The following is a 22,103-nucleotide window of genomic DNA, read 5'->3' as shown; positions in this document are numbered from 1 at the left end:
TTCGTAGTACCATTTAAGACACCGTGTGCATTGCCTCATATCAACAATATTTTCTTCTCTGCACCATGGTAATACCACCCCTCTTTTGACACTCTGTTTGTTCCTTTATTTTATTTTTTATTTTTGGTTCTTCCTGTTTTTTTAGTGGCAGCCTTCTCTTTCTTACTAACCTTTTCTTTGAAAAGATCTTTGGTCACTCTCTGGCCCTTATAATTTAACGCTTTTCTTCCTTTACAACTGCATTCTTTGGCATTGGCATTAACTCCTGAAACGATGACTTCAAAGAGTTCTTTGTTTTTAGATTTGCCAATGGAATATCATCATCGGAGTTATCTGAATCACAAGATAGAGGATTAGGACATGTTCTTACAGGTACTGTTATTGATGCGGCCTCTTCTGCTGTTTGTTCCAATCTTGGCACTGGTTCAATAGTTTCATTGTTGTAATCCGAAGATGTTGAAAAGTAGAGTCGAAGCGGACGATGTTGATGTCTTGGCTGATAGACATAAGACTTGGGCTCAGTGTTATAAGAATTGGAGTCATAAATAATTGGACGCCCACTAACATTCAACCCAGAAGTAGTCTGGATTAGTGAAATATCTTGAGAATCCTCTTCAGTTCTCACACTTTGAGATTGCAGCTCAGAAATTCCAGTTAATACAGATGGTGCAAATGCTTCTTCAGGAATGGCATCAGGGTTAAACGGATACAGGCCCATTGTTCTGAATCTACTGATGATATTACTGTGGGTCATACACTTTGACCAAACTTTACTGAGAACTATATTAAAACGTGCTTTGGTCAGTCTTCTATCAGCATTTTGGTACATGAACAACATGAGTTCTTTGTCCCAATAATGCTCGGATGATCGGTAGACAGCTTTGTCTAGAGGCTGTAGTTCGTGAGTGGTGTTTGAAGGAAGGCAGTACAGCAAAATATTATTCTTCTCTGCAGCATCAACTATGAAATAATCTAAGTGTGAAGACACCCCATCAAAAATCAGAGGACATTTTCCAGGAGCTTTATTTTTTCCAAGATGGTTAATGAAGTCAATGAATAACATTGTAGTCATGCTACCCTTTGGTACCATTCTTACTAAACTTCCAGGAGACAAATTATCATCGAACTCAGACTTGTGCCTTTTGCCTTTGAATAGAATCAGAGGGTGGAAATAGTAGACCCTATTGCACAACCAACAACAGTGACATTCTCGGCATGTTCTGAAGCAACCATATGTACTCTTCGAGTACCTTTTTGCACTAAGACTGCCTGCTGTTTATGTATTGTAAGACAACATCCCTTCTCATCCATGTTGTAGAGGTGTTCTGGATGATTATTAATGTCTAACTTCTCATAAAGCTTCTCGACTACATCAAAGTGCTGCTTCACTATGGCTTTATTTAGTTTTTGAGCTCAAGCAGGATTCAAAAATTCAGCTTTACGTTTAGAAATTGATGGGTTTCTCTTTAAAAATAACTTCAACCAATCTTTTCCTGCGAGGCCACTTTCTTTATTAAAGTTATTCCTAATTTCATTTTGTTTGCAAAATATAACAGTTTGCGTGTGTATAGCTTTTGGAGTTAAAGGGATGCAAATTGAAACAAACTTTACTATTCTTTCTACCAAGTTCTTTTGTTAGCACAGTATTTCTTCCTAATCTTTTCGTCGTCTTCTCTGTCTTTAAATGGTTCCTCAATGTTCTTCTAGGTACTCCATAGCGTTCTAATGCTGCATGTTGTGATAGTTGTCCTCTTTGCACAGCTTTCATAGCTGTTTCTAGTCTTTCATCAGTCTAAAGACCCCATTTTTCTTAACTTCTGACATTTTCAGAGGCCTTTAGCAAAAAATAAGTAAGTTAACTAAGTCATTATGAGCAATCACCAAAAAATAAAATCATAAATTATAGCAGTTTAATAAGGCCCATCAACAAATTTACTGGGCCTTATTAACCACCGTGAACTAGATTAGATCACATCTATTTTCACGTGAAATATGAATTCAAATCAATTAAAACAATGCGAAAAGAACAATATTTTTAATTAAAACTTACGAATTATTGAGGCATAATATTATTAAACAGGAAGACACAACCACCTCCCACAAAGGTCTAGGTCAAACTGACACAATACAGTCGCTAGACAATATGGCACCACTGATTTGCTATTACTTATTGCGTCCTCTATGTGTGTGTAAGAAACCAACTCGGTGCAACTTACCGTAAATGTGATTTTTTTTTAAATGGGCCTATTTACCTCAGGTACCTTAATTTCAAGGCAAAATCTACAACTCGGAGCATAAATATAGACACATTCTAACTGAAAAAAGAGAAATTTTAGATAGATGGAAAGAATATTGTGAGGATCTAAAATATGAAAACAGGAAATCAGAAGGTAATGATGAAATTTATACTAAGATGATAAAGAGCATGGGAAGATCTGGGATTGAAGTAATGCTTGGATTATGCATTCAAACTTGGGTTACTGGTGTCTGACCAATAGAATGGGTGAAGATAATCTTTAACGTGAAAACTATAGAACAATAACATTAATGTCAAACATAATAAATTGATTATTATTATTATTACAGGCAATTCCAAGGAGTCCTTAGACTCATCAACGGAGGCCCTAAACATCATGCCAAGAACTGTCCAACATTTGTGCAGTATATATCATACTCTGCTTTGAACTCATTCACAGTCATGGCACCAACAACAGACTGGCAACCTCTTCCATTCATTCACCGCTTTCCAAGCAAAAAAACCTAGTTCTAACGCCCTTGCTAATTATACTCTTACTCAGTTTCCATGGATGGCTCCTAGTTCTCCCACCAACACACCTATTCTGAAAAATTTCCTCTGAATTAATCTTGTAAAAACCCCTCAGTAATTTGTATGTCTCAATCATATCACCCCGTTTCCCGCCTATCAACAGGTTTCTGTAACCCACAAATCTTCAACCTGTTCTCGTAAGGTTCATTACATAGACCTGCTACCATCTTGGTCACTAGCCTCTGGATCCTCTCTACCTCCTCTTCATTACCAAGAAATTCTGGTGCCTAGATCTGTATGTAGCAGCCAAGATGGGATCTTATCAAGGCTCAATAAAGAGGAACAATTACCTGCTTGTCTCTGCTCATCAAAGTATTCTTCAGTAACCAAGTGATCTGATGATCTGCTTTAGCCACTTATATTATGTGCCTCCTAAACTTTAACTGCACCAACAACAGACTGGCAACCTCTTCCATTCATTCACCGCTTTCCAAGCAAAAAAACCTAGTTCTAACGCCCTTGCTAATTATACTCTTACTCAGTTTCCATGGATGGCTCCTAGTTCTCCCACCAACACACCTATTCTGAAAAATTTCCTCTGAATTAATCTTGTAAAAACCCCTCAGTAATTTGTATGTCTCAATCATATCACCCCGTTTCCCACCTATCAACAGGTTTCTGTAACCCACAAATCTTCAACCTGTTCTCGTAAGGTTCATTACATAGACCTGCTACCATCTTGGTCACTAGCCTCTGGATCCTCTCTACCTCCTCTTCATTACCAAGAAATTCTGGTGCCTAGATCTGTATGTAGCAGCCAAGATGGGATCTTATCAAGGCTCAATAAAGAGGAACAATTACCTGCTTGTCTCTGCTCATCAAAGTATTCTTCAGTAACCAAGTGATCTGATGATCTGCTTTAGCCACTTTTATTATATGCCTCCTAAACTTTAACTCTCTATCCACTAACACTCCCAACTCTCTGGCTTCATCAGTTTCCTGGAGTACTGTTCCACCAATGTGGGATACAGCTGGTAATCTTTTCACTCCAAAATGCATAACCTTACACTTTGCCACATTAAACTGATATCCATTCTCATTTGCCTAGTCTGCCAATCTTTCCAAATCATCCTTCAAAATTTTGACATCATCTGTATTAACTATTGCTGTACTCAACTTTGCATCATCAGCAAATAACTGAATACTTCCTCTCAGATCCTTTCCTATATCATGAATGAACAAATATTATTATTATTATTATTATTATTATTATTATTACCACGGGCTACTCCAGGAGTCCTTAGACTCATCGAGGGAGGCCCTAAACATCATGTTCACACAGCTGTTCAACATTCTCACAGTATCTATCATACCTTGCCTTGAACTCGCTCACTGTCATAGCATTCACAACAGACTCTGGCAGCTTATTCCACTCATTTACCACTCTAAAAGTAAAGAACCCAGCTCTAACACCCCTGCTAACCACACTCTTGCCCAGCTTCCATGGGTGTCCCCTAGTTCTCCCACCACCAGTCCTGATCTCAAAAATATCATCTGAATTAATCCTATAGAATCCTTTTAGCAATTTGAATGTCTCAATCATATCTCCCCTTTTCCGCCTATCAACTAGTTTCTGCAACCCACAAATCTTCAACCTGTTCTCATATGGTTCATTCCATAGACCTGCTATCATCTTAGTCACTCGCCTCTGGATCCTCTCAACCTCCTCCCCATCAAGAAGGAACCGAGGTGACCAAATCTGGGCACAGTAGTCGAGATGAGGTCTTATCAGGGCTCGGTACAGAGGTACAATAACTTGTTTTTCTCTGCTCGTCAAGGTATTTTTCAACAACCAAGTGAGTTGATGAGCTGATTTAGCTACTTTCGCAATGTGCCCCCTAAACTTCATCTCCCTATCCACCAACACTCCCAAGTCCCTGGCCTCATCAATCTCTTGGAGTACAGTTCCACCAATGTGGTATACTGCTGCTAATCTTTTCACTCCGAAATGCATAACCTTCCATTCCCATATGTTGTAGTTTACGGATTGAACAGTAGCAGTCCAAGAACAGAACCCTGCAGCATACCACTAGTCATAGACTTTCTTTTGGACTCTACTCCTGAATAACTACTGTTTGATATCTTTCCATCAACCATCCTCCTATCCATCTCACAAACCCTATATCTCTACCCATTTGCTGCAGTGTACTGATACCTCCATTTCATTTACCTCGGTTCCCATATAAGATTCTGGCTCTCTCATTCCTGCAATTATCACCACCTGGATGATATACTCTTGCAAAGTGTTCACTTAGTAATTCTACTATTCCAACTGATTCAGTTACCTCCCTACCATCAGCATCCTTAAAATCATTCTACCATATACACTATTTCTTTTACTTGCAGCATATCGAAAGAACTGTTTGGGATTCTTATAATAATATTTGGTTTACAGATCAAGTATTGATAAAATTTATTAACTCTGCCAATTAGTTTCGCCACACTTTAACTGTTGGCATCTTCAGGGCACTGATATATACGCTTAAAACAATCTCACAATTATGAGTAACTGTAAAACTGACAAGAATAATTACAAATAAAATAGCATCAAATGTGAGTGAAACACATATCGTGTGTACAAGATTAGGTAGCTGTTGCTAAGGAACTTCCTGTAGGTTGTGTTGAAGTTCATTTCTTGTATTTTTAGAGATCTAATTAGTGTTTTCCATATCTCTGGGAATATTAAACCTTGATTTCTGTTAAGGTAACAGTAGAACAAAATAAGAGTAACATTCAAACCAATAGAAACTATTCGTAAACTACTAAGATCTCCAAAAGACAACCATCCTTTCTATAAATATGCTGGTGTTTATAATATTCCATGCTCATGTGGCTCAAGTTACATCGGACAGACTTCAAGAAGCCTCGAAATCAGACAAAAGGAGCACATTGGCTACGTAAAAAACAACAGACAGGACATTTCTGGCCTGTCTTCTCATTTCTCTGCAACTAACCATGTCATCGAATGGAACAAAAGATGCTCCCCCTACATAGAGGAAAACTACCATTCAAGAATTTTCAAAGAAGCAGCCACAGTCGCTCATTTTACTGTTAACCTTAACAGAAATCAAGGTTTAATACTCCCAGAGATATGGAAAACACTAATTAGATTTCTAAAAATACAAGAAATGAACTTCAACACAAATTACAGGAAGTTCCTTAGCAACAGCTAGCTAATCTTGTACATGCGATACATGTTTCACTCACGTTCAATGCTATTTTATTTGTAATTATTCTTGTCAGTTTTGCAGTTACTCATAATTGTGAGATTGTTTTAAGCCTATATGTCAGTGCCCTGAAGATGCCAACAGTTAAAGTGTGGCGAAACTAGTTGGCAGAGTTAATAAATTTTATCAATACTTGATCTGTAAACCAAATATTATTATACTAATTCATATGGTCAAGAAAATAAACCTTCATTATGTTTGGGATTCTCTTTCGCCTGCATTGCTAACTTCCTTTCGCAATCTGCTTTTACCTTTCTTACCACACTAGTTACCCTTCTGGCCTGTGCTTTGTACTGTTGATGTACCTGCAGGTCAATTTTCTCCTTAAATTCCTTCCACAATTGTTTCTTTTTTTGCAGCTCCTGTTTGATGATGCTATTCATCCATTTAACTCCCACGATTTACTATCCTGACTCTATGTAGTCTGCCATTACCTCCCTCAAACACTCCTTTACCACTTCCCATGCACTATCAACATCCAGCCTTTGCAGTTTTACATGCCACAGCACCAAACCAAGCAATCTCCTAAGCTTGTAATGCTTACCAGCTATGTAATTCCACATATACCCCGACTTAACTGAAAATTCCACATGTGCTCACCTCCCAGGTCAAGACCATATGATCACTCTCACCACTTGGTGACAATGTGGGCATATTCATTATTCACATTAGACAAATTCTCAGATGCAATTACTAGATCAAGCACTCTCGAACCCTAGTATATTCCATCACATGCTGTCTCAGGTCATTATCCCTTAGTAACTGCATAAATTCCATTTCCTTCCTCCCATGTGTCCTGTCCTCCTTCCAATCTATGTTCCCATAGTTGAAATCACCCTTAATAATTACCTATCTGTTTGCCGATATCTATCTCCATCATCTTTTCCATCCCCTTGTCTATAGCAGCATCCAACTGCAAATTTTGTTCTGCTGGCCTCATTTTCACACCAGGTAGCCTCAAATGTGCTATTTTCACTGGCCTGCAGTTGAACTATTATTATCTTTGGTTGCAGTTCATCAGCCATCATCAATAACACACTTCCTCCATTGTTTTCTCTCTATCCTCCCTGAACACACTACCTTTCACTTTCTATCCCACTAACTATATCATCATCTGTTAGCCATGTCTCACTAATGCCAATAACCTTTGGTTAGGATGAACCAACCATTGCCAAGAATTCCTCCTGCTTGTTCTACTCTCTTTGGTTGCTGTTCATTGGCTCATAAATAACACTCCTCCCCCCATTCTTTTCTCTCTATGAACACATTATACCCTTCATTTTCTATCCCACTAACTTTATCATTTTCTGTTAGACATGTCTCACTAATGCCAATAATGTTTGATCAGAATGAGCCAACCAATACCAAAAAAGCATCCTGCTTGTTCCGAATGCTCCTGGCATTAATGTATATAAAGCTCAAAAGCCCCTTAGGCCCACTGCTATCATGATGTTTTATACTAACTATCCCATTCTGGGAGTTTCCGTAGGTCAGTCAGTATAGATGAAGTCCTTTGGTCAGAAAGACCTGGGTTCGATTCCCATCAGATGTGAGGAACCTTTGTCTTGTCTCTTTTGACTAAAGGTGAGTTAGCCGGCATCATATGGAGGTATGAAAAAAAATTCATATGAAAAAAAAACACTGAAACTTTAAATGAAGAAGGGAAGAGATTTGGACTTGTTATGAACTTGGAAAAAACAAAGACAATGATATTTGGTGAAAAGACCATGAAATAAAAGATACAAGTGGATGGAACTGATATAGAAAATGTAGAACAATTCACATATTTGGGAAGTAAACTGACAAATAACTTGGACCGTAAAAAAGAAATAAAGATCAGGATTGCAAAGGGAAGAACAAATCTGAAGGCCATGGATAACATCTGGAACAGTAAAGTGATCAGCCTGCAAACAAAACTAAGAGTACTGGAAACATGCATCTTCAGCGGTGTACTGTATGGATCTGAAACATGGGTAATAAATTAGGAATCAAGAAAAAGAATTTTGGCATTTGAAAGAACTTGTTACAGGAAGTTTCTAAGAATAGGATGGGTACAGAAAATCACCAATGAAGAGCTCTATCAGAAGATACAACCAAAATAGAATCTAATGCAGAAGATTATAAAATGGAAGCTGCAATTATTTGGATACATCTGTAGAATGAGTGAGGACCAGAAGATAAAGACATTTATGTTTGGTATTTTGGATGGTTTAAACAGAAGAGGTAGACCATACAGAGAATGGACAGATGATATAAAACACTGGTGTGGAATGGGTGTACAAAAACTGCGACACTGTGCACTGGACGAAGAAAGGTGGAAGAAGATAGTGAAGCAGGCATCGGACATCAATGGGCAGTGAGCCCATGGTTTGGGATGATGATGATATGGAGGTAGGTTTTTTTTTTTTTCATCTGGGAACTTGGGTTTTTCATCCCCCAGAACAGGCAAACACGCCCCGTGAACACACATAGATTACAGTCATTAATACGTCCCAGCCATATGCCGGTCCCGAGCCCGGATAAAATTGAGGTTGAGGAAAGCAATGGTGAACTACTCTGTAAAAATCTCACCGAGCATACTTTGTGCACAATTCCTACAAAGTCACGTATGGTCGGAAACCACTTAAAGGGAAAACCAGGAAATTCCCTGGTTTTGTTACCAGTGTTACTAACTTAGGCATATTATACACATTCTTGCACTCAGCTGCCTCATTGATGTCTGCATATCCACTCAACAGCTTACCTTCTCCCCCCCCCCCTCAAAAGTTCTAGTTTCCCTGATTCTGCACATCCACTTTTACTTCATTCAACAACACTTTTTCCAGTCTCTGAACACAAATCCATTCAAATGCAAACTATTCTTCTTGTATAAGTCCTTTCACCTGTCAAACTCGCTCCACACATCCACAAACTTCATACCACTTCTCCTGCATAACCTATGCATCAATTCATTCACTATTTTAGCCCTCTTTCTCAGCTCTACTCTGTCATACTGCAGCAACAGACTAAATATCTTAACTCTCTTACTCTTTTCTTTTGCTTATTCCAGTAGTTATTTCATATCCTCTCTCATGTCATACTTTTCTCCTTTTATCATTCATTCCAGCCACTACAATCAGTTCTTTCACCCTACCCCTTTTGTGTTCTAATAGCCTCACTAACATCATTAATTTTCACACAAGTTATTATTATTATTATTATTTTTTATTATTATTATTATTATTATTATTATTATTATTATTACGGGTATCTCCATGGAGTCAGTAGACTCATCACGGGAGACCCAAACTAGCAAAACAATATCTGTCATATCTCTTCTTGAATTCATTTACAGACGAAGAGCTCACAACTAAGTCAGGCAATGAATTCCACTCATTCACCACCCTCCAGGCAAAAAACCTTGTTCTGACACCTTTGTTAACCACACTCTTCTTTAATTTCCAGAGATGACCTCTTGTTCTTCCATCACTATCACACAGCTGAAACATTTCCCCTGCATCAATCCTATAAAAACCTTTTAGTAATTTGAATGTTTCTATCATATCCCCTCTTCTTCGCCTATCAACCAATCTCTGCAATCCACAAGCTCTCAATCTATCAATGTAGGGAGTATTTTTTATATCACTCACCAACTTGGTCACTCTTCTCTGAACCCTCTCCACAGCCTCCTGATCTCCAAGGAATCCAGGTGACCAGACCTGAGCACAGTAATCCAAATGTGGAAGTATCAATGCTTTATAAAGGGGAATAATAACCTCTTTATCTCTGGATGTCAGTGTGTTCCTCAACAACCAAGTAATCCTATGTGCAATCTTGGACACCTTAGCAATGTGTCCTCTGAACTTCATCTCCCTATCTACCAATACCCCTAAGTCCCTAGCCTCATCAATCTCTTGGAGTACCTTTCCATCGATGTAGTACACAGCTGGTAATCTTTTAATCCCAAAATGCATGACTTTACACTTTTCCACATTGAACTGACATCCATTTTCTTTTGCCCATTTTACCAGCTTATTTAAATCCTCCTGCAAAATTTCAACATCAGCTTGATTTTTTATTGCACTACACAACTTTGCATCATCAGCAAACAACTGAATATCTCCCTTTAAGCCGTTTCCTATATCATTTATATACAAATTAAACAACATTGGCCCAAGCACAGAGCCCTGAGGTACACCACTGGTCACCTGCCTCATTCTGGACTCGGCTCCTCCATACACCACCTTATGGTATCTCTCCCTGAGCCATTCTCCTATCCATATCACCAATTTAATATCCATTCCCATCTGCTCCAATTTGCGTAACAGTGTTCTATGGGGTATCCTGTCAAAAGCCTTAGCAAAATCCAGAAGTACTACTGTGTAGCCAGTTCCTTTGTCCAACTTGGATGTTATTCTATTATGAATAGTTAATAGATTGCTAACGCAGGATCTACCTTTAACAAAACCATGTTGGCCTCTATAGAGTATCATATCCTGATCCACCCATTCTTGAATTTTGTCTTTAACCAACTTTTCCAATACTTTTACCACTACTCCTGAGATGGTGGTTGGTCTGTAATTCAATACCGCAGTTTTAGAGCCACCCTTATGCAAAGGAACCACTTTGCCTAACTTCCACTCCCTAGGGACCATACCAGAGTTCAAACTTAAATTAAATATCCAGGTAAGAGGGGTTGACAATTCATTTGCACATTCACGCAACACCCGAGCTGATATTCCATCTAAGCCTACTCCAGTCTTTGCATTTAAGTTTTGCAATATATTTAATACCTCTGATTCTTTAGCTTCAATTCTCACATTAGGTATTGCTATAGGTATAGAGATATCCTCACTTGGGTCATAGACTTTTGAGAAGTGATCACTCAGTAACTCGACTATTACATCTGATTTTGTCACCTCAATACCATCAGCACCCACTAAGGTTATCCTTCCGAAGTCATTCTTCCTCTTACTTGCCACATAGCGGAAGAACTCTTTGGGATTACCCTTGATCTCTTTGGCTAAGGTCTTCTCATAATCTGATTTAGCTTTTCTTACTATGCTGGTAACCTTCCTAGCTTGAGCCTTGTACTGCTCATGGGTGTCCTGATCGCCCTTCTCCTTGTAAATTCTCCATAACATTTTCTTTTTTTGCAGATCAAGCTTGATACTACTGCTCATCCATCTAATGCCTGCCTTGTTTGACCTCCTGACCATAGGGACACAATCTGATATTGCTTTCCTCAGATACCCGCTGATTTTATCCCAAGCACTGCTAACATCTTTCCCTTGCAATATGTTTTGCCATGGGATGGCTGCAAGCTCACTCCGAAGCTTGTTATAATTGCCTAACCTGTAGTTCCCTACATACCCCTTCTTAATAGAAAAATCCACAGATTTTGCAACCTCCCAAGTCAATACCACATGATCGCTTTCACCAACTGGAGGTAACGAGGACACCTTACTTATGCATATAACCTCTGAACCAATAACCAGGTCCAACACTCTCACACCACGTGTCCCTTCAGTTACGTGCTGTTTCAAGTAATTATCTCGTAGAAGATGTATGAACTCCATTTCCTTTTTGCTACGTGATATTTCCTCCTTCCAATTGATATCACCATAATTAAAATCCCCCATAATAATCACTAAGCCTTCACTCATTGCACTAAGTTGCTGATGCATGAATTCAATATCTTCCCCCGTACTCCCTGGCCTATAGCAGCATCCAACTGTATATTTGGTTGCGTTGGTCACTATTTCGCACCAGACTGCCTCAAATGAACTCTCATTCACATGTCTATCATCATTATATACTACTTTCTTTGGCTGCAACACATCAGCTATCATCAACAGTACTCCTCCTCCTGTTCTATCTTCTCTATCCTCCCTGAAAATACTGTACCCTTCACATTCAATTCCAGTGACCACATCTTCTGCTGACAGCCAAGTTTCACCAATGCCTACAATTTTTTTGAGATTTCACTGACTAATGCCAAAAATTCTTCTCTCTTATTTCGAATGCTTCTAGCATTGGTATACAAAAATTGCAGATTCCCTCTAGATCTTGTACCGGCTTTAGAACTGATATATAAGTCACTAACTACCGTAGTCCTATGCCGATTTTTATCCCCTCTCTTCTGCAATTTATTCTGCCTATAAGGATCAATAAATACACAATCAGTGCTAAAGTTTCTCTCTCTTACACTCAACCTTTTCAATATTAGTTTCCCTGCCCAATAACTTCAACCTGTTCAGAAAACAATAACTCCTTCAATCGCTTATGTCCTTCCATGTTAAGATGCAGTCCATCTCTAGCATACAACTGCCTTTTTCCTTCAAACACACTCCAAACATCAACAAACTCCAGACCTCTTTTTCTGCACATTCTTGCAATCATATCATTCATTATCATTGCTCGTCTACTTAACTCGTAATTGTCAAAACGAGGCAGCACGCACACTATTCTCCCATTGACACTTTTCCTCTTCACAATATCTAATAATGTTCTTAAATCTTTTCCTACCCGATTTATACTACCTCTCAGGTCATTCGTACCCACCATAACTATCATCTTGTCTGTTTCATGCCCTCTCTTTATCGCTAAAGCCACTCTTTCTATTGTCCCATCAGCCCAGCACTCCTCATGCATACCACTCTCCATACCCTTAATCATAGAATCACCATATATTTTACCACTCTTAACTTCATTCAAGTTCACACTCATGGACTCATTCTCTACACTATTCAGCATGACTCTCCCAGCTTCATTACTCAACTCTCTATTACTTACCCCCCCACTCTCACTACATCTCATTTCTTCTAGGCCACTTGTGGTTTTATTATGTTGACTCCCAATCACTCCCATACTATTTATTACTGAATCATTCAAAGACTCACCCATATGTAATCCTGTTCTAGTTACTTCAGCTAAAGTAATCTCTATAGTCCTAATTTCTCTGTTTAACACATTAAACTCAGCTTTAACTTCCAGAATCTCCCTACCGATCACTTCCACTTCCTCATGAAGAAGATGAAGGTCATTTTTCATTTTCATAAACTCCCGCCGAAGTTCTTCCGCTACGGTCCCGATGTCTGCTTCCATTCCTAAACGCTCCAGCCTATCCCGACACTTCTCACATACGTCGACATTTTCTTTCTTCTCATTTTGCCAGACCGACCACAGATCCTTCACATTTTTCGGTGCATACATGTAGCAGTTTCCGCACCGCATCCATTGCGAAAAATCTAACGCTGAGCCAGCCTTTCGTGTAGTAGTAGAAGTCCTGCGCGCCGCTGACGTACGTTTCTTGTTGGACGCCATCTTTACACGTTGTTATAGTGAAACAAACGGCAGTGAAAACACAATATATACAACACAGTTCTAAACAATAATACCACTGAAGGACACTTGTTTCTAACCGATGCACAATTGCAGCATAATTTGTGACAAAAAGCCACTCTATATTTAACTTTAAAAACACGTTTTCTAGACTAGCTAAACTCAACCGCCACATTTACCAAGGACACTAGCGCCACCTAAGTTAAGCATGATTTTGTCAAACTCTCATTGATCATGCCTTTTATGAGTGAATCTCTCTGCACAACACTTACTCCTTGATTTTTCTTTTACTCTTGGTTATGCCCTCATTTTTCTTATCTCACATTTCTTTCTTTCTGTTATCAGATGATCCACTGCCAGACATTTTGGCATTTGCTCCCGCTCACACTTTATCCTATGTACCATTCTGCGAAACTGAGCTATCTCTCCTCATTGCAGCCAACTCTTCATTCTTTGCATTAGTCATATTACTCTTTTGTTCAACATTTGTACTTTGTCTCTCTTCTGCATTCTTGCTTTTGCTAACTTTCATTTCTGCATTCTTGCATTCTTTCAGTCCATCAGTTTCCCTAAATTTCGTTTCCTTTCTGTTTCTTTCATTCATGCCATATTTTATCTTTTCAATCTGCTTCACATTTATTGCCTTGTGGTCTAATAATGTATTACACTTCCTACAAATGCATACCTTCCTTCGTCTCCTGACCATTCTCTCTCCACAAACACATCCTTACACTCCACTATGCATTCATATTGCACTCACGACATCAAAGCAATTTTGAAAAGTCTATTTCATTAATGCAGCTTGATTTTCACTCACCTAATCATACCAGTCGACAGCCACATGGTTGATCTTGTGAGTACCACCATTGTGTTCTGTTTAATACATAATAAATCTAACAATTTAATAAATCACATAGACACACTTCGTTCTCAAAAATAAATAGTACAAAACTAAAATTCAAGAAATATTGCTGATTATTACTCAAAATACACTTATCTTTTTCGGAGCTCCTTACCAACACTACACAATTACAGCCTTCTAGTGATCAAAAAAAAAATCATGCTCTACATTATCAAAAAAGGAATCAATAATCACTTGAAGACTCATATCTTCTTAGAATAAGTTGGATTCATGAAGGGAGGTACCAGAGCTTGGATCTCAAATCTGAGACACCTTATCAAGATATTAAGTGAATTCAGTAGCCCTGCTTACTGGACTAAGGTTGATCGATGCACTTAGAATGGAAGAAGATAGAGACAAATGGAGAATACTTATACATTGAGTAACAAGTCCTCAGCCATGGAGAGTTGGACTAAGAGGAGGATGGTAAATATGCTGTTGGTTTGGTTAACCTCCCAGATGAGTCCACTGACTCCATAGTAGGTTGATGTGATAATAGTTGTTTATGTTTAGCTCAGTATTTTTTAATTGATAAGAATTGATTTTAGGGCCATTTCTTAATAGTAGTAGTAATCATACTGCAAATCTCTCTCTCACACACACACATGCACATATAACTTGTGATATATAGATATATTATTTTAATTTCATTCAGCTTGGCACATAATTATTCAGAATGCTGGACTGCTTCAAAATCTTCAGAATTATTTAAATGAAAAATTCAGTTTACTATCAGAAGCAATTGCTGTGGTTGCTATTTTAGCAGAATATGGAATGTGCAATAATATTAAGGTAAGTCTATGATTCATTTTAATAGTTTATTATGATACTTTGAATTAATATGTAGTTTCAGATTCTTAATTGTTTTTAAAGATAAAGATTTTTTCTCTCTTCTGTTTTTACGTAGATGCACACACAAGCTAATCAAAAATACCAGCCGTGTTGTAGAAGCAACACGGCTTTATTATTATTATTATTAACATCCAATGATGATTCATTGTGTCTACATTCATAATACACGCAGGCAATACTCCTCTGCTCACTCACACCCTCTTTTTACAGTTTCCAGTGATGGCCTCTTGATTTTCCCCTCCTCTCTCATTCTATGAAAAATCTCTTCCATGTCAACTTGATAACAATCCCTGACTAGCTTATATGTCTGAATCATATCTTCTACTCTTTCTCCTATTCACAAGGCTTTGCAATCTACATTCTCTCAATCTGTACTTCAGAGATCTACAGATTAAGAGAATCTACATTCTCTCAATCTGTACTTTGGATTCACATTCCAAATATCCTTGTCACCATGAAAACCGGTGACTGGATCTGTGCACAGTAATCTATATGAGGCCTGATCATGGCCTTATACAATGATATCATAACCTCTTTATAACTGCATGTCATGGTCCTCTGCATCATTGCCATTATCCAATGTGATGTCTTCACAACTCATACAATGTGTTCCTTGAATTTCAGGTACTTGTCTCCATCACCACCACCACTACTCCTGGATCTCTCATTTCTTCTACCTCCTTTAAAGTTTCCCTATGAAGTGTATACTTTGCATCCCATTGCTTATCAAAGCCAATATTTTTAATGGAATGTGTGAAATGTTAGAACAAGCATTTGGAGAAACTATATTGAGTTGACTAAGAAAAAGAAAGCAACTATAATCAACTACTGATTATAGAAGCAATCTTACAGAACCAATCTCCAGTGCTTTCAGGAAGAAGTTTGACAGAAATGGCAACAGCCTTACAAATTGAAGTTCAAATCAATTTCCTGCACTATGACAAAGTGTCATTGATGCATACAATTCTTCCATCTAAAGTACATGGCTCCCCCACTTACTCACCAGGGTTAACTCAAAGTAATTTATATATGCTTTTAAAGCAATATACTACTTCTGAAATTTTGTACATGAAGCTTCTCTTTTTTACTAGACAATATTAGGGGGATTATGCTAACCTTATATCAATGGATTGCAAGGGGATATTCGATTGTTTGCAGATGATGTTAAGCTGGGAAGGGTTATTCGTAATACTGCAGATGTGGCTGCTCTGCAAGAGGATTTGCATAAACTAGACAGACGGCAAATGATTGGAGATATCGTTTTAATTCAGCTAAATGTAAAGTCTTGAAGTTTGGGATATGTCGATGGGAGGCAGCATATTCCATTGCAGGAGCTGTAATGGAGGAAGGAGGGGAGATGAGATCTGGGGAGGGTGATGATTGATAGAAAACCAAAATTCAGGGAACTTGGTGAAGGTAACCCAGATGATTGCTGTAATACTGAGAAGGACGCTGACCTGCAGAGATAAGAGTTATCATTCTGTTGTATAAGACTCTGATCAGACCGCACTTAGACTACTGTTCTCAAATTTGGTCCCCAGGATTTGAAGGTGATAAATTAACTGTGGAGAGGGTACAGAGGCGTATAACAAAAATGGTTTCAGGACTGTACGATGTTAGTTATGAGGATCGGCTGAGGGAGTGTGGACTGCAGAGTTTGGTGGATAGAAGAAGGAGAGGTGATATGATTGAGACTTTTAAACTGTTGAGAGGTGGTTACAGGGTTGACACTGGGGAGTTCTTTCGCTTGGTTGAACAGCGGGAAGGAGTGATGACAAGGGGGGCCCTCCCTGGAAGTTATGAAAGGAAGCTGTAAGCAAGAGGGTGAGGGGTGCTTTCTTTGCATGGAGGGTGGTTGAACCGTGGAATGCAGAGGTGGTTATGGGGTTGACACTGGGGAGTTCTTTCGCTTGGTTGAACAGCGGGAAGGAGTGATGACAAGGGGGTCCTCCCTAGAAGTTACGAAAGGAAGCTGTAAGCAAGAGGGTGAGGGGTGCTTTCTTTGCATGGAGGGTGGTTGAACCATGGAATGCATTGCCTGATAGAGTGGTGAGAGCAAGAACAGTCAATGTGTTCAAGGAGTGGTACGATTAGACTTTGTGTTTCCTAGGAAGGACCTTCCACGATGAGTCTCTTAACTCCATGGAAGCCTGAATAATAATAATAATAAACTTCATCAAGCATGCCGGTTTTCTTGCACATTCACATATTACACAGGCTTACATGCTATCCAGTCCCACTGCTGTATTTATATTGATATTTTTCAATATTCTGAGCACCTGCTGTTCACCTACCTGAATTTTGACATGAGTCTCTGTCACAATTGCAAAATCTATACTTGGATGATACCTTTGCAAAGTAATCACTCAGCAACTCAACTTTTTGTTTTGTTTTTTTCTCCTCTGTTACCTTTCTACCATCAGCATTGCTTAAAGTCATTCTTCTTTAGTCATTTTTCCTCTTACTTGCTACATAATGAAAAAAACTCTCTTGGATTTACTTTAATCTGCTTAGCTAATTTTTGTCATAATCTGTGGTCTTTCAATGCTAGTCACCTTTCTTGCTTGCATTTTGTACTGCTGAAGTCCTCTGGAACAACTTTTCTCATAAAGTGTTCTCCAACTCTTCAAGAAAACTGTCAATAGGATTCTTCTTTATCAATGGCCAGGAATGTGATCAAGGTGGTAAGAATGGGAGAAGTACAATATGAGTAGAAATTGGCAAATCAGGCCAAGAAAAATTCTAGAGAGTTTCCCCAATATCTAGCAAGTAGAATTAAGAATTATTATGGTGAGATGATGTTAACGGATGATGATTGTAGATGGGGAAACTGCTGCAGAGGACTAAGTTGAGATATACAGTGAACAATTTATCATTCTGAAATCACAAGAAGCTCAAGTATAGGGGAAATGGGAGAGAATGGCTTACTTGTCAATGAGCACTAGTTTGAGGAATTAAGTAAGCTTGATGTTAATAAGGCAATTGGACTTGATGACATATCCCATATTCTTAAGGGAATGTTCCAGAGAGTTGGTGTAAGCTTTGGCATACCTCTTTAATAAGAGTCTTGCAACAGCACAGGGCCGAAGGAAGTGAAAAGAAGATAAAATTTTTACACTTCACAAAGTTGGTGGTAAAATTTTGGCTATGAATTATAAGCAAATCTGAAGTTTAGATTTAGGTATTGGAGAGGTTAGTGAGAGCTAAGATACATAAATGGGTTGATAACAGCACTATTCTGTATGATTTTCATGGGCTTGTTAAAGAGAATTCTTTATTTTGCTTGTGTTCTGTAACAAGGTGACAAATGCCTTGGACAGAAGATATGCACATACAGTGGTTATATTTAGATTTTTTTCAAAGGTTTTTGATAGATTGCCACACAACAAGTTGGTAACGGAATTAAAACGAATAGGACCGAATGACAGACTAGTGAGTTGGATAAGTGACTGGCTATCAGATGGGTATCAAGTAGTTGTATATGTGTGTGGTAGTCTGAAAGAAGTAAATCACTAGAGATGTGCTGCAGGAGTTTGTTTTGAGACCATCGTTGTTCACCTTGTATATTAATGATATTGGGATGAGTTTAAATGGAGATATTTACCTGTTCTAAGATGATGCAAAATTGCGGAGAATAATGAACAGGCAAGCAGATGTTACATCTTAGAGGAAGACTTTAATAGATTGTATTAGTTGCCAAGTGAGTGGAACTATCAGTTCAGTGTTGCAAAGTGTATTGTTCTGAAATTTGATAAACAACAATGGGATGCAAAATATACACTGGGTGGGAATATTTTAAAGGAGATGAGAGATCTGGAAGTGGTGGTGGGAAATAACTTGAAGTTCAGCAGTCACATTGCACAAGTTGTAAAGTCATCACATCAATATGCAGTAGACTTTGAAATGGAGAAATAAAGAGGTTATGGTTCCATTGTATAAAGTCTTGATTAAGCTTATCAAGCTTATCATGCACATGGATTATATACTGTCTTGCACAAATTTCATTTCCTGGTTTTCATAGTGATGAGGATATATATTAGAAAATGTTCCCTCAAGGATTGACTAAGGTGATAACTGGTGGTCTTTAGAATGTGGAGTTGGAAGATAGGAGCCAGACATTAAGGGAATACAATTTGCAAATAGTAGGAGAGGAGAGAGAGAGATATAATTGAAACATTTAAGTTGGTAAGAGGTTATTACTGGGTTAATGTGTAAGAAATTTTTCAAAGAATAGGAGTGGGACATATAACATTCCACTCACCAACCACTCTCTGCATAGAGAGTGATTGGTGAATGGAATGCATTGCCTGAGAGTGTTGTGAATGCAGACACATTGAATGAGGTTAAAGCATGGTTTGAACAACTTGGTGTGTGATAGTGTATACCTCCTATGATGAGTCTTTTGATTCCATGGAGGTCTGGCTTTAATAATAACAGTAATAGTTATACAGTATATACATATAACAGTAATAGTTATACATATACAGTGTTAATAACTGTTGTCCCTCAAGGGCTCACTTTAGTGAGTATGATAGTGATGAACACTAGGCACCTGATGCTGGACCATAAATTATTATTATTATTATTCAGGCCTCCATGGAGTCAAAAAACTCATTGTGGGAGGTCAGTCCTATAAAACATAAAGTCTATCATACCACTCCTTGAACTCATTGACCATTCTTGCTCTCACCATTCTATCAGGCAATGCATTCCATGGTTCAACCACCCTCCATGCAAAGAAACCACTCATCACCCCCTTGTCATCGCTCCTGTAATATACATCTGTTATATTATCTGTAGACTGGTCCCTATTCTTTCTTCTCTTTTTTTCTTGCTCCTTCACCCCCCCCCCACTGCTATTAGAGTATTCAAGAGCTAGGGCAGAATCTTTCTTATTTTGCTTTTCTTCATCTCTTGCAGTGGGAGTCTGCCTTCGCTCCCAGGTATTTGCCTTACTTAGTAAGCTAAACAAATACAGAAGAAGGCAATGGCAAACCACTTCTGTATATAGTGAATCTTATGAACAGAGACTTAAGTTATTGTGGTATAGTGCTGGAAGATGGGACACCCAGGTTGGTAGACATCAAAATGGGTACTGGAGAAGAGCAGAGAGGAACTTCCAGTGAAGTTAACAAAAATGATGAATCTGGATCAAAACCTTCTGGAAGTTCAACTTATGATAGTTAATCTTAGAAGAAGACAACTCCACTTTACTGATTTACATAACATAGGAACGTAAGAAGCATGTATCAAGGAAAAAACTGGAACTGGTAAAGAAAGGAATGAGAAGAACTGGAATTAAAATTTTAGGAATCAGTGAACTGAGATGGACAGGAATGGATCAATTTGATACCGATGATTTCATGATGTATTACTCTGGACAATGGAAACCCCCGAAGAAATGGAGTAGCATTCATAGTTAGAAGAGAATACAGAAAATACATTTTGAGTTACAACCTGGTGTCTCACAGAATAATCATAATCTAATTAGAATAAAGGCACATCTAGTGAATGTTATGCTCATAGAGATGTATACACACACTACAGATTCAAGTGAAGATGTGGTCAAAGAATACAGTAGATTGCAACAAGTAGTATACGTATTGATAAGAGAGATTTTCTCTTGATATTAGGTGACTTGAATGCAAAAGTGGGACTAAAAGAAGAATGAGGCATCTGGAAAATTTGGTTTAGGACTGAAGAATGAAACAGGAGAAAGGATGTTGGAGTTTTGTATCGAGAATAGTTGCTTTATTGTAAACACTTGCGTTTAACAACATAAAATAAGATCGTACACATGGACTTAACCTAATGGTGAATACAGAAATCAGATATATTGTTGCCAACAGAAGGTCGATCAAAGCCTTCTGGAAGTTCAACTTATGGCAGAGTTAATCTCAGAAGAACCATTTTTTTTTTTTTTTGCTTTACTGCTATCCAAGCAGTAAAAAAAGCTACCTGGTGCAGACTGTGGGACAGATCACGAATTATTGATAGCTGAAGTTAAATTGAAATTAAGGACTAAGAAGAAACAAAAGGATCAGATTAGATTTATATCACATAAATGAAGCATTTAAAGTAGAAGTCAGAAAGAAATTAAAAAGTTTGGAGAGAACAGGAAGAGAATTAGAACTGTGGGAAGAAACAAAATGTACAGTATTAGAAGCAGCAAAGAAGACTCTGAGTAAAGACAAGAAAGAAAGGTTGTAAATAGCTGTCAGAAGAAGCTATTCAAATAGCAGAGGAAAGAAAAGTAATGAAACTTCAGAGAAACAAAGAATAGGTTAGATAACTGAGTGCAGATTTCCAGAGATAGGCTGGGAAAGATAAGGAAAAACATCTAAACAAAAGGTGCAAGGAAATTGAAGAAAACAGTATTACTGATAGAACAAGAGATCTGTTTAGAAAGATAAATGTAGTTTTGGGGAAGTTATCTCTAGATTAGGAGTTGTAAAAAGTAATTTGGGTAAATGTTTGATGAAAAAAAGATGGAATGAGTATGTAGAGGATGTGCCCAAGAAAGATAGTAATATTGAATACATTTTGAAAAAGATAGTAATATTGAATACATTTTGAATTATCCCCAGAGACCATATTTATCAACATAAAAAAAATATATGGACTGAAATTTGTCAACCAGTTTGGAAGAAAATATACTGGCCTAGAGATTGGAAAATATCAGTATTCATCCCAGTTTCAAAAAATCAGATCCCAGAGATTGTGAGAATTATAGAACCATCACTTTAATTTTCCTTCATGCATATGAAAAATGATCCAACAAAGGCTGGAGCCATATGTGAATAGAGAAATAACACAAGAAAAGATAGGCTTTAGGAGAATTAGAGGAGCTAGAGAACCAAATGACAAACATGATATGGATTATGGAAAGAACAAGAGAATTTCAGAAGGAAGTATTCTTCTGTTTTATTGATTATAAGAAAGCTTTTGATTGCATGGATCACAAACAGACTGC

At 38.0% G+C, this 22,103-nt stretch overlaps 1 protein-coding gene across 1 annotated transcript in view; it reads left to right on the top strand.

The window, feature by feature from the left end:
* Positions 1-22,103, top strand: part of LOC150105173 (meiosis inhibitor protein 1-like) — a 335,005-nt gene that overhangs the window by 223,257 nt on the left and 89,645 nt on the right. The window contains exon 11 of the mRNA XM_090395130.1: positions 14,934-15,070. Coding sequence (XP_090251256.1) covers positions 14,934-15,070 — 137 coding nt within the window. The remainder of the gene's footprint in view (positions 1-14,933; positions 15,071-22,103) is intronic.

This window comes from Typopeltis vanoorti, chromosome 7, assembly GCF_054136105.1.
Source record: "Typopeltis vanoorti isolate ZY-2024b chromosome 7, IOZ_Tvanoo_1.0, whole genome shotgun sequence".
Classification (NCBI taxonomy): Eukaryota; Metazoa; Arthropoda; class Arachnida; order Uropygi; family Thelyphonidae; genus Typopeltis; species Typopeltis vanoorti.
The sequence above is the reverse complement of the archived record's forward strand: the minus strand, read 5'-3'. Positions and strand labels throughout refer to the sequence as shown.